Raw genomic sequence first — 19,600 nt, 5'->3', positions numbered from 1 at the left:
CGCGAGTTGTGAATCCACCTAACAGTTGCCTTGTTGATCCCATATTTGGTCAGAGGATCGACAAAACAGACTGTATCTCATTGGTTTCCATTCAACACTTCCCATTGTGGTGCACTGAAAACCCTTGAACAGGTCAGTACTCTAAAATGCAGCCCTATACTTCTTCATTTACGATTCGTGATGCACATGCCAAGGTTAAGTCCTAATGGGAAACTTATTTCATTCATCCGTTCAGCCTTTACCTCAGTCTTATTTACATCGGCATCTCATCTCGCCTGTAACTTTATATACAGCAACGTTTCCAAATGGAGAGGGAAGTCCCTAGAGTTTCCAGTCAGCAGTGCTCATAAAAGGCTCTTTACGGGAAAAAAGCCTATGTTACTCAGGAAGAGAAACTTTCTGCATCCACACAGCAAACACTTTCATTGTGTGCAAGTAGTCCCCCCTCCCAATTTCCATATTCCTAGATCATCGCCACATTTTTACTTTAAAGCCTTTATACAGATACAGTTACGGCACCAAAGCAAGACGCGTCTCCAGCTGAGAGTAGTAGTTTAAAGGGACATCACAGAACTAAGCCGTACTTTGAAGTCTACACTACACTCTCGCTCTGCAGTTATAGCAATGTAGGTCTGCTAGAGACATCTGAAAAGGTGCTTTATTGAAATGTTCTCTAATATGTTGCCACTGGGGGCGCCGTTTCCTTAACATTGTACAACGCAGAAAAGAAAGCGCTCATTGTTTTCTGGCAGCGACATCTTTTTAATATCTTCTTGAAAGAGTAGCTGATCTTCGTACAGGACTAGTGTTCTAGGAGAAGGCGTGTGGCACAGTGCTCATTAGTAAACTAGGTTCTCATGTAGAGCAGAACTACAAGCAACGACAGCTCAATGCGGAAGGACATCAAGGCACTACAACAGTCCACGTTCGCGTCCCCCTTCATTTTATGGGCGATCTGTCAAATACGCTGTAATAAGTATTTTATTTCCTCGTTTTCAGCACCTTCAGCTGGGTTACTACCCATCATTTACAGACTAAGACAATAGCTAATCTACCGAGTTACAATGCTACACCCCCTGTTCCGGTGGCACTGCCTAGCACGGACACTTGTCATTTAGGGGTCAAGGTAAGGTGGGCGACAGCAAGCTCTAATAGTGCTATATTGGTTGTCAACGAGCTTTACTAGACACAAATACATTATCTCCTTAAAGACCAGAGTATTTCAGTCTTAAAGGGCAACACACTCTTTAGTGATTTTACTTATTTGGTGGCTTTTATGGTCCTATTTTTTTTTCCTGGCCTGACAAAATTATTTTTGCTGTGTTTTTTTTTCTCATAACAAAGAGAGCTATTTTTTAAACACTTTTTTTTCACTGAAATTTTTCCTTTTTTTTTGTTAGGTTGAAAAAAAAAATTTTTTTCTTCTAAATTTATAGTTTTTTTACTTTTTAAATTATATTTATGGTAAAATAAAGTAAAAGAAATGGTTTCACCATTTTGTTTTGAATATCTTGATATATAATTTGTGTATACAGGGTGGATATGGCGACAGTTAAGGTTGGAGTTGCGATGGATTTTTTTTTTTTACACTTATTTTTGTAATTTTTTATTTATTTTTAACAGCTATATCCTCCAAGACCTCTGGGGGGATATTCACACTATTTTTTGTAATTTCACACTCTTCCCCTTTAATTGGAGCATCCATAAGAGCCCCATTTCCCTAGTGTGACAGCAGTCACTGTCAGAGCTGGTTAGGGGTCTGCTAAGACCCTGCAGCTCTGATATGGCGGGGGTTGCTGGTGATCACATGATCGCTGGGTCCCATGTAGGAAGCAGCATGTCACTGAGTGCTATGTAGCCTGTCAAAAAGAAATGTCAGAAGTAGTTAGAAACTTCTACTGTCTTCTCCTTCAGGTCCTTGGCTGTGTCTGACAGCCGAGAACCCGACTTTTTCCTGCTACACTGCAGGAGCTTTAATCCCGCACTGTAGATTTACTATCGGCTGCGACAAAAGCCCAAGACTAAGCCATGTACATATACGGCGCTTCCTTAATGGGTTAAAGAAGTTGTCCACCTCTACATTATGGATGACATCCTCAGAATAGTTCACAAAAGGAACTTCATGTAGCATCATAGGCGCAAAAGAAACTCATTTTTAATTTCTCCATTAAGCAACCTGGTGGGGTTTACCATGGTGCACCAGGTCGAAACATTGGATAAAGGAGGAACAAAAAGTTGCTTGTGCCCAAGATGCTGGATGGTTTCTTTTGAGGACAGATTGATTCCCGAGGACTCGAGGATTGTGATGACTGTCCATGTATCCCACATATTACTGCTATGAATTGTGCTGCCTACAATTTTTTGATTTTCTCTCCTCAGAATAGGTCAACAATAGTTGATCTTTGCGAGTCCACAACTTTGGACAATGGCCAATCAGCTGTTCTCCCAGCAGTTATCACTGTGTATGGATAAGGAAACAGATGGTTCTACACACATACAGTGGCCCAGGTCAATTTTCTGCGCTGTATACACCGACACTGAGAGATTGGTCTAGGCCCAGAGCGGTGGACCCCTGCCAATCAAGTATTGATGGCCTATCTTAAGGATTGCTCATCAATAGTGTAGAGGTGGGCAACCCCTTTAAATATCTGCAGAGTATTTAACGGTTTACTTTAGTCAAGAAAAAAGGCCAACACTCTACCGGGCTCACATGACAAGGTTGCATTTTGCGAGCAGATATCTACAGCAGAAGACCTACGTATGATCGTGGAAGCGAATCGCTTCGGGTTGTGTATGCGTGCGGACAATACCCGGTCACTAAATGTACATCCACGGTGAAGAACAAACACAAGCAGTGAATGTCATCAGAAAGTGGGCCAACCCCCTGGAAACACCCTTCTATCATTCCGGCTACATTTGTGGTCGTGGTGAGCGCTGCTCTGAGAGCCTTCAGAATGGGATACTGCTCTCTTAGCCTGGCTGGTTTATACTACGTATTTTGAAAGTAGTATAAACCACTTTTAAAAAATCCATTTATTCTTGTGGAGGAAGAGCCCAGAAGAATAAGCGGAGGTTGCAGACAGCAGTCTGGATGGTGTGTTGCTCCTCAGACTTCATTCTGCATTGTCTGCCCACAAATTCTTGCTTACTTTATATCATTTGTTATCTGGTCTGTTAGCAACTTGAGTACGAATCTGCGTCCATACACAATTTAATTGTGTATGTAGTGCAGATCAAACGCATCCATAGAGATCAATGGAGCTAATACATGTGGAATCTGCAGTACCAAAGAGCATGCTGCGATATTTCCTCTGCTTTCGGAATCTGCAATTCCTACCCACAAGTGTGAGCGAACCAGCAAAGCCAATGCTTTTCAATGCCCGCATATCAGACGTAAAACGGCGATTGCGGAATCCGCCATTCAAATCCGTTCGTCTGAGACTAGCTTAAGTTTCTTGATAATTTAGTGGGCTATACAGAAATACAATTTATATATATTGATATTGACAGGAGCACATGCTGGCCGTTGACACATTTACAATTTACGTAAATTTACTACGGTAGTACATTTAAAGGCAGGTAGTTTCAATCTGGTTATTTTGCTGCTTTGGTACGTTTGTATTTTCTTGAACTATTCTGAAGACTTGATGATGACAAACCGGACTGATGTGTTTAAGGGGTCTGGACTAGAGATGAGCGAGCGTACTCGCTAAGGCAAATTACTCGAGTATTGCTATTTTCGAGTACATGCCCGCTCGTCTCAAAAGATTCGGGGGCCGCGCGCGGGGGGGGGGGGGGGGGGGGGAGTTCGGAGGGGGGAGATCTCTCTCCTCCCGGCTCCCCCATGCTCACTCCCACAACTCACCGCTCACCCTTGCCAGCCCCCGAAACTTTAGAAACGAGCAGGCATATACTCGAAAATGGCAATACTCGCTCGAGTAATTTGCCTTAGCGAGTACGCTCTCTCATCTCTACCTTCTTTTGGCTTCTACCTCATTGCGGTTATTTTTCCCTTCCTCTGGATCAACATTGAGGGTAATAGGCTGAACTGGATGGACAGATGTCTTTTTTCAGTCTATGTATGTTATTATTTGAACCTTTTATTTTTAATAAATCACCAATTCACCAAGACACCTAGAGAGCCGGCCTCTCTCCTTCTAGATAATCACCGTATTGGGCGTTTGGATAAAACTCCATCTGTGCACTCGAGGCTTATCCTTCCGGGCATTGTGGTGAGCAGTCTACTATTTTATATCGCATTATATTAGAGGTCAGTCCTTTCAAGAATATAATGTTAGTAAATGGCAAACTATTAGGAAACAATGTATTCACCGTAATGGTCATAGTCCACTAATAAACAGACTCATTCCAGGCAACGACTGTTTAACAAATGGGAGTTTTCTTAGATAAGGAATGATTCTAGGTCTACTCATGGGTCACTTGCTTTATACAAGGAGAGTCAGCCAAGTATGAGAACTACATAGTCTCTTACTACACCGCAGGCTGGTTTGGCCCACGGCAAAAGGAAGCCACAAATTTGGAAAAAACAGCATAAGTAGCATGCGAGCTATGAATATCCTCTGTAGTAAAACAGTATATTTAGTAGATTCCGAAAAATAGCAATAGACAAATGTCAAGAATGTGTATTTAATGATAAAGATACGACACGCCTGGCACAAGGGTGCTTCATACTCCAAGCCATGACATCACCGGCATGGGGCATTTCTCTAGTATAGGTGAAGCATTTCGGCACGGTCTACAGCGCACACCCCTCGCTCCTCTCTGAGGCTCCAGTAGGATTGGTCATCCTGCAGGAGAATAGCGTATCCCAATACTTTCCAGAGCGGGTAGATTTACCATCACCCATCTATACGGACGAGGGGTTTGCCTATACATACATGAGCAGTACAAACTCCGTGTGCGCGGATCACGTCCCTCTAAGAAGGAACGATTATCATTCCCGGAAATCGTCCAAACGTGTGAAAATGAACAATAATTGTTCGGTATAAACACAACCAACGACTCAAAATTGTTTGCTTTTCGTTCATGCAGGTATAAAAAAAATCATCGTTGGCTCATTCACTAATCATTCGATTCAAATAGAGAGAGTTCAGTCATTCCTATTCACTTAAACAGTGAATGGGAACAACTTAACGAGCCAACGACGTATCTTCCGGTATAAACAGGCTGCCCGAGCGCACTCTGACATTGTTTGCTCGTTAAAACAACAAATCGGCAGGTCTAAATGGACCTTTACAGTTACTCTTACACCTAGTGCCCACGGCCGTGACGGGCTCCACAAGCGGAATTCCGCAGCGGAGTCCATCACGGCGCCCCCCCCAATGACCCTTTGCTCCCCTCCGGATCCACTGCCCGGCATCCCGTATCCCGTGCTGGCGCGCATGCACAGTACAGCACATGATGCGCCGGCATCATAACACGCCCACAGCAGCACATGACGCACTGGCCGCGTCATATGACGTGGGCGTCGGTGGGCGGGGAAGTGTGTTCACGCTATCTACCGCTGTGCTACAGCGGAAGATATTGTGACAGACGGCTTCCATTGACTGCAATGGAAGCCGTCCACAAGTACGTCCGTGGCAAATAGAACATGCCACGGGTGATTACAGGTTTTTCATGGGGCGGAATTCCACCATGAGCATTGTGCTATTAGCTTCAATAAATACTAATAGCTGCAGGCAACGCCGCGGATTTCTGCCGCGTGATATGCGGCGGAAATCCGCCTGTGGGAATTAGGCCTTAAAGGGGTTCTGTCATTAAAAAAAAACAAACACTTCCCTATTCCTTCCCGTCAGTCTTCTTACCGCACCTTCTCCTCGCCGATCTTCTTCTGGCTCCTGCAATCCCCCGCGTCACCTCACCTCCAGCCGGCTGATTCTTACCTCACCTCCAGCCGGCTGATTCTTCTTCCGGTGACAAAGTGACCATTCTCAGCATTCTCCTTCCTGCAAGTCAGTGTACTAGTGTCACTAGTGACGTAGCATTCACAGCCTAGCAGGGAGTGCTGAGCTATTGCAGAGACTGAGCATGGGTGGTGTCTCTCTGCAACAGTATAGGAACACTCGCGGCGAGACAGTGTGCATGCGCAGCCTCGACAATGGATCGGCATTCCTTGCTAGGCAGCGAACGCCACGTCACTAGTGATGTAACCCACACTGACCCGCCGGAAGAAGAATGAAGAGAATGGACGCTCCAAAATATGAGGAAGAGGATTCGGCTGGCTGAAGGTGAGGTGACCGGGTGGACTGCAGGAGCCAGGAGAAGATGCTGTAAGTAGACTGATGGGGGAGGAATAGGTAAGTATCATTTTTTTTTTCTAATGACAAAACCGTTTAACAGATAAGCTTATCTGGCACACCACACGCAGTCCTGCGACAGCTGTATGACTAAGGAGGAACTCACAGGAGTGCAAGATTGCCACATATTACACACGCAGTGTCCGCACATGTGATACGCGGTAATTTGCAGGAAATCAAGCACATTGCCTTACACCATTTTGCTCACATTTATGTGTAAGCATTGCAGAATACTCAAGCGCAAAAAAGAATGCAGCATGTTCTACTTTGCAATGAATTACCTGCGAAAGAGCCCATCGTTCTCTATGGGCGCATAATTCATACTGCCCATATACGATTACATTGCATATAGGCCGCGTATTTATGCACCATTGAAAAGCGAATGGCTGGGAAATTTTAACTGGAAGACTGAGTATAGTAACATAGTAGGATAGGCTGAATGAAGACAATGTCCATCTAGTTCAGCTGGTTTCAACCACTCCCCACCCTTATTGGTCAAGAGGAAGGCAAAAAACACCCCTATGCAGTCATTTTGCTCATTTGGAGGAAAAATTCCATCCCAACTCCATAAGGGCAGCCAGAGTAATCCCTGGATCAACATTTGAGATTAACAACCCCCCCAACATGACCACAATATCGCTGCCATTCATGCCAATAGGCCAACTCACCGCTGGCAAGACCGTGGAGTGTGAAACCAGCCTAATTCTAGTCCCGATATTATCCCACCTGCCATACTTTTACCTCTTCTGTCAACCTATGGCATTTTAACTTAAAATATTACGTATCTACTCTACCATTACATACAGTACATCCAACTATCTATGACACTTCTAGTGATCGGTATTTCTGCTTCCTCCATAGCTCAACCGCTGGATTATTGTTAGGACATTCCAAAGATAAATCTAGTTAATGCAATGCAGCAGCAGAATCAATTGTGGAATCAATTCTCTATTAGTGACCATTAGGTAGGATCGGCTGACCACCTAATGTCTACAGCAGCAGTCCTGGGTATGAAAATTGTAATGGTCCAGTTGTGCAAATGACCATTGATTGAAAGCCATCCATAAAACTGTCCAGAGACATTTGATACCTGTCAACCCAACAGGGAGCTTCTTATCTCGGATGGAGATCTAAAAGAATGGCTCTTCAGATCCTTGTATTCTATGACAGCAGACACTTAGGACTGTCTAAAGGACCCATGGACAATACAAGTAGGTGGAGAATGTAGAAGAAAATGTCATGTGCATGGCCAATTTACATCTGAGAGAAGCATTTAATATGAAGAACAGTAGTCTACTGGAAGCCATAACATTTACCTTTGGACTTCAAACTCAAGATCAAGACTTCCATTTGCCTTATCATCGAAGATTCTGTCTAAACTGTCAGAGAATAGCTAATTGTTGGGAGGAGCAGCTCTCCTGATGTGACTGCTTAGTAATTTCTTTTATTCCCCTTGCCAACAGGGTGGGTCCGAAGATAGTCTGATAACATCAGCACTGCTTGGCCAATGTCCGAATGCGAGTAGAGATGCTCCAAGAGTTATTTCATGGGAGTACAAGTATTTCTCCATCTGTGATAGGGGAGTTGACAAGATCCTCATTAGTATCTAAATAATGGAGTGGTGTCATACAGAATGACAGCATAGGGCTGAAAACTGTATTAGGGCGCTTGGAAAATGTGCAGAATCTGAGTCATCGAGCTAAAATCCAAAAACATGGATTGCACACAGGCTTCGGTTGTACATGGGATAGAACGGTGCCAACAAATCCCAGCAGCTCATTGAACGGTCTTAGGTCATTCTTGGAACTGCTAGATAGATGACGCCTGGTGCCTAATCCCAGTTTCTCCGCTGAGCTTGCTGGGGTCATCTTATTCAACAGCACAACAATCCTCCCTGTTACGAATACGGCCATGGTGGGAGCTGAACAAAGGCCGGCATTTACTGAATAGGATTCTTTCCCGGTGTGTATGAAAGAAATCAGCTCGGAATTCATCCATGAAAAACGTGTGAACGTCAAATTAAATCTAGATTCTGATTATTCTGCATTTTTCTTTTATTTTCTTTTACTCTCCAAAGTATAAATTAGCAGTATTGACGGCTTTAACCCCTTAGTGACCAGCCTATTTGGTGCCATAAGGATCAACAGATTTTCATTGTCACGTTGCAAAAGACTTATCTCGTTTTTTTTTTTGTTTTTTTTTTGTTTTTTATTTATTTATTTTTTTTGAGGGGGGGGTATGGGGTGGGTGGAAGAGTTGTGGTTTCTCTTGGTACCAGGTTGAGGTACATGTGACTTTTATGCTGGGTTCACACACACCGGAATCTCGGCGGAAATCTCGGGGTTCGGCCGCAGCGAAAAACCGCGAGCTTTCCGGTCGGAAAAGCGCTGCTTTAAAACCCGCAGCACAGGTTTTGAAGCGGCTAGGCCGCTCGCTTTTCCACTGCGGCCGGCGCTCCCATAGAGGAAAGCGCAGCCGCAGCTGAAGAAGAAAAAAAATGAACATGCTGCGGCCGGCGAGTCTGCGCTGCAGTGCCGGCTTCTGCCGGCCTTGCCGCGGCGGACTCACCGTCCCGTTTGGACGAGATTTCTGACAAATCTCATCCACATGGCTGGCCAAGTGTAGGACTAGCGGCCGCAGGCGGATTCGCCACGGCAAATCCGCCCAGTGTGAACCCAGCCTTAGATTGCTTTTTAAGTGCATTTTTTGGGAGACAAAAGAAAAAAATAACTCCAGCGTTCCTTTGTTAAACTATCTTTATGGCGTTCACCATGCGAGATAAATAACGAAATCTTTTCATTGTCTGTGTCGTTACGAATAAGGTAATACCTACTATGTGTTGCTGTTTTAAACATTTAGTTTCGTATTTAATCCATTTAAAACTTTTTATTTTTGTGGAGAAAATGTATGTTTTAACAGTTTTTTTTCTTAAAATTAAACTTTATTGATTTTTTTACGCTATTTTTTAGCCCTTCAGGAGGACTTGAATATGCAATTGTTTAATTGCTATATTAGTACACTGCATTACTTATGTAGTGCATTCTACTGAGCCTATAACTGCAGCCTATTAGACTCCACAGGAGGCGGGGCCTAATAGACTGAGTTGCACTGCAGACATGGAGGCCTTTGTCAGGCTTCCACCTGCCATGGAAGCCCATTGGTACTTTGTTATCGCATTTCAGGATGCCGATGGGTGATAGAAGGAGCCCCCTTTCTCCCTTTCATCTGTTTATATGCTGGCTGCAGTTGCTATTGTGACATATTAAAGGTTAAACTGCCAGGATCTGAAGTTTCTACACTACTGGCGGTTTGAGCAGGAGCCTGGCTGTCAGTATTCAGCCAAGCCTTAAAAAGATGTATATGCAGGTTTAAAGCCCATTAGAGCGGTCAGTAAAAAGCGTATTGTGGTCTCTAATGGGGTTAAAACCATCTTCTTCCGAAAGACCACGTTCTCCAGTTCAGTTTTTAACTTATCCCTTGTTTCTTTGGGTGCTCAGTAGAAATAGCACTTCCGTCATAGCACAGTCCATAGTTGTGGAAAGTTGCTATGTAGCCACAGCTAAGGTGCATCAATAACAATAAGGGCACGTCGACAGAGTATTTTTGGCAGATCCGAATTACATTTTTCCAGCATGGATCCGCCACTCTAATCTACAACAGTAATCTGACACGGAGCCTTGGAGCTCTGCCACAGATTTGAATGCAGATTTGGCCCCAGCCAATGAGGCAAATCCACGAGCGGCCGCAAGACATGGAAGCTGTGTCAAGGATTGACATTTCAATTCTTCTCTCTCCTCAATGTAGATTTCAAACTCTGCACCATATGAATTATGGGACGGATTTCCATAACATTTAACTGAAAGGTAACATGGCGCTGATTCAGACTTGGGAGTATTCTGAAGATTCTGCATGGAAATCCATGTGAACAGGACCTAAAACTGCTCAGAAATAATATGTAATGTACAATGATGGTTTTAGCTTGTCACAAGTTATACGGATACATACATAGAGGTAAGGTATATACATTCGGTTTCATTAATTAGTATGGCCGGAAGAAAATTATACAGAAATGTGGCTTCCTGCAGATGTTCAGGAAATAAGGCAATAGGTCATACTTGTCATGTAGTACCGGGCCATGTCATACACTTAGCGCCAAAGTAAAAGCGAATATTGTAGAGTTTATTTCCTAGTTTAAGAAAACCAGTAAACTATTTTTGTGTGTTTTTTGTTCTTTAGGATTATACCTTGTATACCGGTGGCTGCATCAACAATAGTATCAAGAGAAATCTGTAAATCAGGCTATGGAGGGTGGGGTTAGATCACGGCGCATGAATATCGGGGACTAAGGAGCATCACAGAGTAGGCCTCCTTCGTAGTTCATATGGGGCTTACTGGTATCAAATGAAAGGGGTTTTCCAAGGAAATACTACTGATGGGGATAGTTGATCGGCTAGGGTCCAACATTTGGAACCCTAGCCGATCATCGGATCGGGCGCCTGCTGTCAGCGTCGCAATACACAGGAGTAGGAAGCGGAAGCTGCTGGTGTAATTTGTTAGCGCAAAATTCGCTATCTCGATATACTGTGCGTTTCCAAATTAAGATAATATGTGTACAGGCCTGGAGAGCCTTTCAAAGACCACACGGCCTACATCATGTGTTCCCAAAAAGAGTCTGTCTTTATTCTGCGCGCGTTGAAACTTAAATAAGTTTCCACCCAGGAAGTATACAGTTACAATTATTTAGCGTGCTGATTGGTTCTTCTAAGAGGGAGGTATTTGTGAGGTAGCTTGTGGTGTCATCCATCTGGGAGGAACTTCAGTGAGCACGCTCAGTTCATTCTTGAATATGTCCTCGTGAGAAGAACATCCTGTGTTTCTCCTCTCTGCTGTCCAAGAACACCTAAAAAGGTTTGGCCAGTTAGAACTGGTTTTACCAGTTCTTGGGACAATAGGCACTGCTCCTTAAATTCTTGTGGAAGGGGGGGGGGGGGTGATGTTTCTTCCCTTAGAGGTTTAAACCATTATTGACAAAATACAGTATATTCACAGTTGACAAAAATACAGAAAATACATATAGGATATCTCCCACAATTCCCTCCTTTGTTGTGCGTATTTTCATTCTCCTGGATGGTTTTTCCTTCCTATTTGTGTTCTCGGGCCTTTCCCTACCGCCTACAGGGGACCCTAGCTGTCACCTTCCTTATCCCTGCCTACTGCTGGGTGATATCCAGGATAAGGAAAATACCTCACAACACGTTACAGTTTCCCAACGGTATTCTAGGTAGATGGCTCCTGAAAGATTGATCTTTATTTCACGTTTTCTGCATAAGCCACCTTGTTCATAGTTTAAATGACATACAACATGTTGAATGTGACTGGCTTTCCAAATGTGATCTCAGGTTATATTGTTTGTTACATGTTAACATTGGTCTGATTACACAATATGGCTGAAACATTGGTACACTTACTGCTACCTTATTGTATCTGTTAACATTTTTGTACTATTTTATACACTAAAACTTGCTTAGTCATACCCAAGCTTTGTAAACCAAGATGTTATCAGTCTGAGACCCCCACCATCTGAAGGAGCCAGTTTCATTGATCAAAGGTTCAGAATCAACAACTCAATTCCCTAGACAATGCTGATGGTATCACAGGATTAACAAGACAATAGATTCGTGGCCATACAATGTATATGGACAGAGCTCAAACAAACCTATACAAATGGAACTGTAGTTAATGAAGTTAGCATTGTTCTGTCACATTTCACAGTTACATCAAAGCTTCCTACACCAAACAGGGTTGAAGGCCACATGAATGTTCATAGCTATTCGTATGTAAGATACAAAATGGAGAATAAAAGAAAATACAAAATGGAGGATGAAGGACAAAATGGAGGGCTACAAATAGGCAATTATATTTGCACCACAACGCAATATTCCTAGATTTGTCATAATCCTCTTCATCAGTAGTTATGTATTTACCACATCCCTTATGAGGAAGAAGAGAAATGACAGCCCAATGACCGCAGGGGTCCTACATATAACAAAGGATTATGGGCCACATTTGTCTCCTTCCTTGATAATCTTTATTCAATGTCTGACATGAACCCAAATTAGCTTTTTTCAAGTTTCACTGTGATCGTAGTGGTTAACAGCACTTGAAAGAATTCTTTGCATTTTGATCTGGAAACACGGAGAATACACATTTATGAGTGACAGATGATATAACTCCTGATATAAGGCACTCACATGGGAGGTGAGACCCTCCTTTTTGGCCTGGAATAAGCGTAGGCCTATTACAGCAGCATTACCAAACAAAACCTTCAGAGGGCCTCAACTTAGTCTTATATTTAGGCGTGGTTCTAACCAAGTAGATGACTAATAAAATGTTTACCTTTATTATTTACTATGACTTCTGGTGTACCTAAATATTCAAAATTACTTTCATAAAACATATTTTTAGGTCATATTTTTGGCGTGTTAAAAATTATTATTTTTTTTATTTTTTTTTTTTCAATCAAGCCATGCCTCCAAATAACATGAAAAGAGGTCTATGCAAACCAACAACTCTAAACACCTACCTGTGGTAGCTGTATGCTATCATCCTGCAGTCACTGATACAGATAGTCTGGCTCGCACCGAGAAGGTACCTTGACCAATTGGCCTGGATTGTAACGGGCGCATATTATGCATCCCTGTACAAACCCTATTGCAGCAGTGTTGAACCCTGGGGTAAGCCAAGCAGAAGACACCATACCACACATTACCTCCTTGGATGAATGGGTTAGCTCAGGGATCAGATGTGACATCATGGAGTACAGCGTGCAGGGGAGGCACAGGCATTTACCTTTCTGCCAGACCCCAGTAGCATTCCGTTCGCTTTTCCACTCCTCCTTTTTCTTCTTTTGAGGCCTGTTCCTGTAATTCAAGCAACAGAGAAATATCTACACCTATTTCAGGTGCAAGCAGGTTACCAGCCGTTACCTCATTCTATGGAAGTCAGGCTGCTGCGGTGCCTGCTCTCTGGTTCTTTCCAGCCTCAGTGGTTGTCTCTGTGGCATAAGCCTGGACTCTGATGATAAGTCACCTGTGCGGAAAGAGCTAAAACCTTGTAGAACAAAAGACACTGCTTCTGCGTTCTGGATTGGCTTACTCGAGGACCCCATGAAACTTCCACTGTGCCCCATAAGATGTGAAATCGTGTACGATTCCCAATGTGTACCTTAAGTCGGTGCAGACACAAACAGCCTTACCTGCAGCCAGCTTACATATTTCAGTGAGCGCCATCACCTCTATTTCCTGAGTAACTGAGTCTCTCAGGAGGAAAAGAGTGGTTTTTGTATAATTACCTCTTTCTGTCGGTTACCACTGCATAGCCTGTTTTACTTGTCCATTTCACCGATATTTGGAATCATCTATGGGTAAAACTCAAGATTTACATTAATCATGGCAGTTACAACATTATTGTTAGGACATCCAGTTTTCTGTTTTCATTAATCTTCCGACAATCATTATCATGTGCCTGCTATTTAATGTCATGGTCTGCACCTGCTGCCCCTCCTCTCAACCTTCTGAATTCAGTAAAAGACATGAAACGGCATTTGGAACTATACCCCACTGGATTGGAATATGTGAGGGTGCTAGCAGGGCAGTCTCATACATAGATAGTCTGGAAGCTGAAAGATGTTTATTTTGCACTCTATACAGTATTTTATTACCCCTTGAGGGAGCATCACGTTAAGGGGCCCCACACCATCTCCGGTACCTGCACTAAAACATACTGCAAACAGGAGAGGAAATATTGTTATTACAATCTGCAACCATGACAACTGCACCAATGATGGTTAACTACTGGTTTACTAAGGGACTAGTATCCCTGATACCATTTGGGATATACTCAAATTCTGTCATTCAAAATTTTCTTATTTTTCAAATGTAACTATCTTCATGTTAAATACTGTTGTTAATTGAAAATGAGATACACTCTAAAATAGAACTTTTGTTATTAATTTGACTAAAGTACTTATCAGGTGTTTCAAGTACACAATTATCTCATTTTAGTATCTTAATTGAATAATATTCAAATTAACACGACTCAATATTTTTAAATTCTCCACATACTCAAAGAACCTATATATATATATATAAATATACTGTGGTAATCCTGGGCTATTATCTCACACAACTACCCTCAGAAATAAATTAGATGCCCCTCCTTTGGCCACCTACATTTGTTCAAGTGAGAGACTTAACATGGAGTCTAAGAGTGACCTTCCCTCTATACATTACCACAATATACATATATATACCAACATCCACTTAAAATGGAGACATGCTTCTCTCCTAGGCTGGTCTGTGTGGAGGGTGGAGCAAGACCTCTTCCTATTGTTCTTCCCTCCCATCTCCTTACATCACCTAGCTCCACCCCCTGTGGTCTGGCTCAGCGTTTGGTCTTTCTTGCCTCATTTCATTTCTAGCCTCCGAACAGTATATACCATATAACACAATCTAACTCTCATACGGGCCCTTCATTTATACACACAAATTCACACTCACTGGGGTTTTAACTCACTCGTATACAGACTGATATGTATCTCATATGAAGTAGAAACTGGGATTGTATTTACTGTTCATAGAACTTCCCATATTGAACAAAGTATATAGTTATAAGAAAAACTCTTATGTACCGCGGTTTTTACATATTTTGTTCAGAATAGGCTATCCAATGACAAACATAATACAACTTATGCCCATTTCCACCCACATACTTATATTCACCACTCCAGATAGCAGCCATTATCACCGTTCATTGTTAAACCTTCTACCTTTCCTTAACTCATTGACTTGCTTTTTCCTTCACCCATTTTTGTGTGTCCAGTTATGTTTACAAACATCATCTCACCGAATTTGCTTGCGAGTCATATTTACGATTTTTCCCACAACTCACAACACAGGTCTGGCTTATCTTTTAATAAGCACTTACAATTTCACCCCTGCCCATCTTGTTGTAATTGGAAAAATCCTTAATTAATTGAGATTCTCTACTCCAGCACCTCATGGCACAGATCTGCACTTTTGGCACCACATTGTGGAACCTCAACAGTCCGTTTGGCCTGCCATAATCGGAGCAGAATCTCTGGCTAGCCCACATCTTTACTCCAAGCCCAAATTCCCTTGAGTTGATGTATGCAGACATGGCAAATGCAAGCATGCCATGTGCACCCCTCCCCCCACATAACAAAGGGAGACCTCTTCAGCCACATGTTGCACAATGGAAACTCTGACCGCATGGACACTCTACTGTTTTTAACCCTTGAGCTAACTTTGCTTATATCAACTTTCCTTTTTGCTTTTCTTTTAACAAGTTATACTGCACTTTCTTTGTTCCTTATTAACCTGCACAGTCTGTTCACACCATTTACTTCTACAGAGAATATATAAACCCCCATAGCTCACACCTTCTTTCACTCAGGACATTTTCTTTACAGACAACATAAAAACAACACAGTATATCTATTTCATAGTTCTTTAGATACAGACTTATCATATTTCAACTCACCCGGCCTGGGGCGGATCATAGCAGAGAGGGAGAGATGGGACAGGTACAAGAATAACTTATTACCTTGTTTGAGCTCATTATCTGTCCGTCTCTGCTTCGAAGTCCCCTTGTGTCCGGATAACGATGAAATATCTTCATATCTCTGTATCTTCATTATCTCAGCAGTGCCTCCAAATTTGTTAGCGCAAAATTCGCTATCTCGATATACTGTGCGTTTCCAAATTAAGATAATATGTGTACAGGCCTGGAGAGCCTTTCAAAGACCACACGGCCTACATCATGTGTTCCCAAAAAGAGTCTGTCTTTATTCTGCGCGCGTTGAAACTTAAATAAGTTTCCACCCAGGAAGTATACAGTTACAATTATTTAGCGTGCTGATTGGTTCTTCTAAGAGGGAGGTATTTGTGAGGTAGCTTGTGGTGTCATCCATCTGGGAGGAACTTCAGTGAGCACGCTCAGTTCATTCTTGAATATGTCCTCGTGAGAAGAACATCCTGTGTTTCTCCTCTCTGCTGTCCAAGAACACCTAAAAAGGTTTGGCCAGTTAGAACTGGTTTTACCAGTTCTTGGGACAATAGGCACTGCTCCTTAAATTCTTGTGGAAGGGGGGGGGGGGTGATGTTTCTTCCCTTAGAGGTTTAAACCATTATTGACAAAATACAGTATATTCACAGTTGACAAAAATACAGAAAATACATATAGGATATCTCCCACAGACCCCTGTGTAGTGACTGGAGCTGGTCACTGCAGGTGCAGCGCTCATTAAAATCAATTACAGCTGTGCCACCAGTTACAAACGCCATCCGCTACAAAGGGGTTGGAGCAACAGCTTCAACCCTTGTGTATTATGGTGCCGACAGCAGATGCCCGATCAGCTGGTCGTCCAGGGTCCCAGGCGATGGATCCAGCCAATAAACTATTGATTACTAGAGTTGAGCGAACGTACTCTGCAGAGCTTGATGCTCGTTCGAGTATTAGCGTACTCGATGGTGCTTGGTACTCGAACAAGCATCACACCGTGTTCCACCCCGCCCCAGTTTTTGCCCCACCCAAGGGAGCATGAGAGAGAGAGAAGAGGGAGGAAAAGCGGAGGAGAGGGAGGAGAGGGAGGAAAAGCGGAGGAGAGGGAGGAGAGGGAGGAGAGGGAGGAAAAGCGGAGGAGAGGGAGGAAAAGCGGAGGAGAGGGAGGAAAAGCGGAGGAGAGGGAGGAAAAGCGGAGGAGAGGGAGGAAAAGCGGAGGAGAGGGAGGAAAAGCGGAGGAGAGGGAGGAAAAGCGGAGGAGAGGGAGGAAAAGCGGAGGAGAGGGAGGAAAAGCGGAGGAGAGGGAGGAAAAGCGGAGGAGAGGGAGGAAAAGCGGAGGAGAGGGAGGAAAAGCGGAGGAGAGGGAGGAGAGGGAGGAGAGGGAGGAGAGGGAGGAGAGGGAGGAGAGGGAGGAAAAGCGGAGGAAAAGCGGAGGAAAAGCGGAGGAAAAGCGGAGGAAAAGCGGAGGAAAAGCGGAGGAAAAGCGGAGGAAAAGCGGAGGAGAGGGAGGAGAGGGAGGAGAGGGAGGAGAGGGAGGAGAGGGAGGAGAGGGAGGAGAGGGAGGAGAGGGAGGAGAGGGAGGAGAGGGAGGAGAGGGAGGAGAGGGAGGAGAGGGAGGAGAGGGAGGAGAGGGAGGAGAGGGAGGAGAGGGAGGAGAGGGAGGAGAGGGAGGAGAGAGAGGAAAAAAAAAAAAAGTTTGGCACCCGGCGTCCCACATACAAAAATGCTCGAGTCTCCCAATGTAGTGAATGGGGTTCGTTACTCGAGTAGAGCTCTCGAATTTTACGAAAAGCTTGACTCGAATAACGTGGACTCCAGCATTTGGGTGCTCGCTCATCTCTATTGATGACCTATCCTGAGGGGAACCCCTTTAAGGACTTTTGATGATCAAGAATTTTTTGATATTGTACAAAGAAATTTTCTATAAGTTGGAACTCTATGCATCGTCCTGACCCTTCCATTTTCTCAAATGCTATATAGACTGGCAACTCATGTAGGTTTGAATACAATGTTACTGGTAATGCCTAGATAGGTAGGTAAAGAGAACCGTACATCTTCGTTAACCTTGCAATACCCTTCCATGGTTCCCCACAAGTTTACACTTGGCTACGACTGTCATGTTCGAGCACTGTAAAGTCTAGGCGTTTTGAACCACTCTACATATAATGGGCAACAACGACTAAACATTTTCAGAAGGTTTGAGAAGTACATGTATTACGTAGAAACATGAATAAACTTACCTAAAACAATGACAACGGTTTTCAGAAGACTCATCATAGTATCACGATTTCTCCTGGGACCAGAGCTGTGCCTTGACATCCTCATAGTCCTCTGCCTGACATATACAAATATATGTGCGTAGAGTACTACCATAACCACGAAGGTGACCAAGTTGAAAATAGCCCAGAAGACCAAGTAAGAATCACTGTAGAGTGGAGCCATGTTAGAACAGTGCTCAAGGTCGCAGATACAATTCCATCCAACGCTTGGTATTGCCCCCATCACGATAGCCATAGTCCAGATGACCACTATCACCACGACCACTCTTCTGTTGCTCATCCGGGTGTGCAGCTGCATTCGGAATACTGTAATATGCCTTTCTATGGCGATGGCAAGCAAATTGGCTACAGAGGCGGTCAAGCTAGTGTCAATCAGACCTTGTCGGAGTAGCCATGTGCTTACAGTCAATCTTCTAGTGTTAGGACCCGTGTTAAACATTAGATAAAAGTAAGCTAGTCCTGCAAAGAAGTCCGCAGCGGCTAAATTTGCCATCAAATAATAAATAGGAAAGTGGAATCGCCGGTTCACATAAATAGCCACCATAACTAGCAAGTTGGCTAACATGATGAATATACATACAGTGATGCCAAGTCCCATCACTAGCTTGTTGACAGTATGCCATTCTGTGGCAAGAGGTTTTCCACTCCGGTTGTAGAAAAAAGTTATTGTTTCATTGTAGTAGCACTGGTGCTCACTCACTGAAGAAGTCTGTTAAAAGAAGAAATATGTTGATTTACACATTTTAGAGATAACACGCAAATAGTGTAAAAAAATATTATGCTGAAGAGCTGCACAAATAATGAAACATGGCAATTAGATATCAGTATACTTGGGAATTACATAAAAGAACTCAATGCCGAGGCTGCTCGGAAGCTACAATTCATCACCATTTCTCTCAAAGTGCATTTAAATCCACTTTATTATGAAACATTTTCCATCTCACCAAATTCATTGTTAGCAAATTAATATGTCTTACAGATTAACCAGAAATGTAAGTCCCTCTCAGCAAAACTTTCTAGCAGTGAGGGTGATCAATTAGTGGAACAGGTTACCATGGGAGGTGGTGAGTTCTCCTTCAATGGAAGTCTTCAAACGAAGACTGGACAGACATCTGTCTGGGATGATTTAGTGATCCTGCACTGAGCAGGGGGTTGGACCCGATGACCCTGGAGGTCCCTTCCAACTCTACCATTCTACAAAAATATCTCTTGCAGACACAAAACTACTAGGGTTCACAGAAAAGTCTACTGGCTTTTAAATTTACGAACCTTTATTAGTACTTATTTATACCCTAAGTCGTACCAAACAGCAGTCTAAAGATGAGAAAGCGGAGTAACCGCCTCGAAAATGGCGACTCCACAAAAGGAGCCTACCTTTCCCTTAATAGATAAGAGGGAGGGGAAAATGGGGAGGTAAATAAT

The 19,600-nt window shown here is 43.3% G+C and overlaps 1 protein-coding gene across 2 annotated transcripts in view; it reads right to left on the bottom strand.

The window, feature by feature from the left end:
• LPAR1 (lysophosphatidic acid receptor 1) overlaps nt 1-19,600 on the bottom strand; it is a 120,986-nt gene that overhangs the window by 9,633 nt on the left and 91,753 nt on the right. For both annotated transcript variants that reach the window (XM_066604380.1, XM_066604381.1), the window contains one exon: nt 18,140-18,887. In XM_066604380.1, the coding sequence (XP_066460477.1) occupies nt 18,140-18,887 (748 nt within the window). The remainder of the gene's footprint in view (nt 1-18,139; nt 18,888-19,600) is intronic.

Source organism: Eleutherodactylus coqui, chromosome 5, assembly GCF_035609145.1.
Source record: "Eleutherodactylus coqui strain aEleCoq1 chromosome 5, aEleCoq1.hap1, whole genome shotgun sequence".
Taxonomy (NCBI): domain Eukaryota; kingdom Metazoa; phylum Chordata; class Amphibia; order Anura; family Eleutherodactylidae; genus Eleutherodactylus; species Eleutherodactylus coqui.
This window is presented reverse-complemented; position numbering and strand designations above follow the sequence as displayed.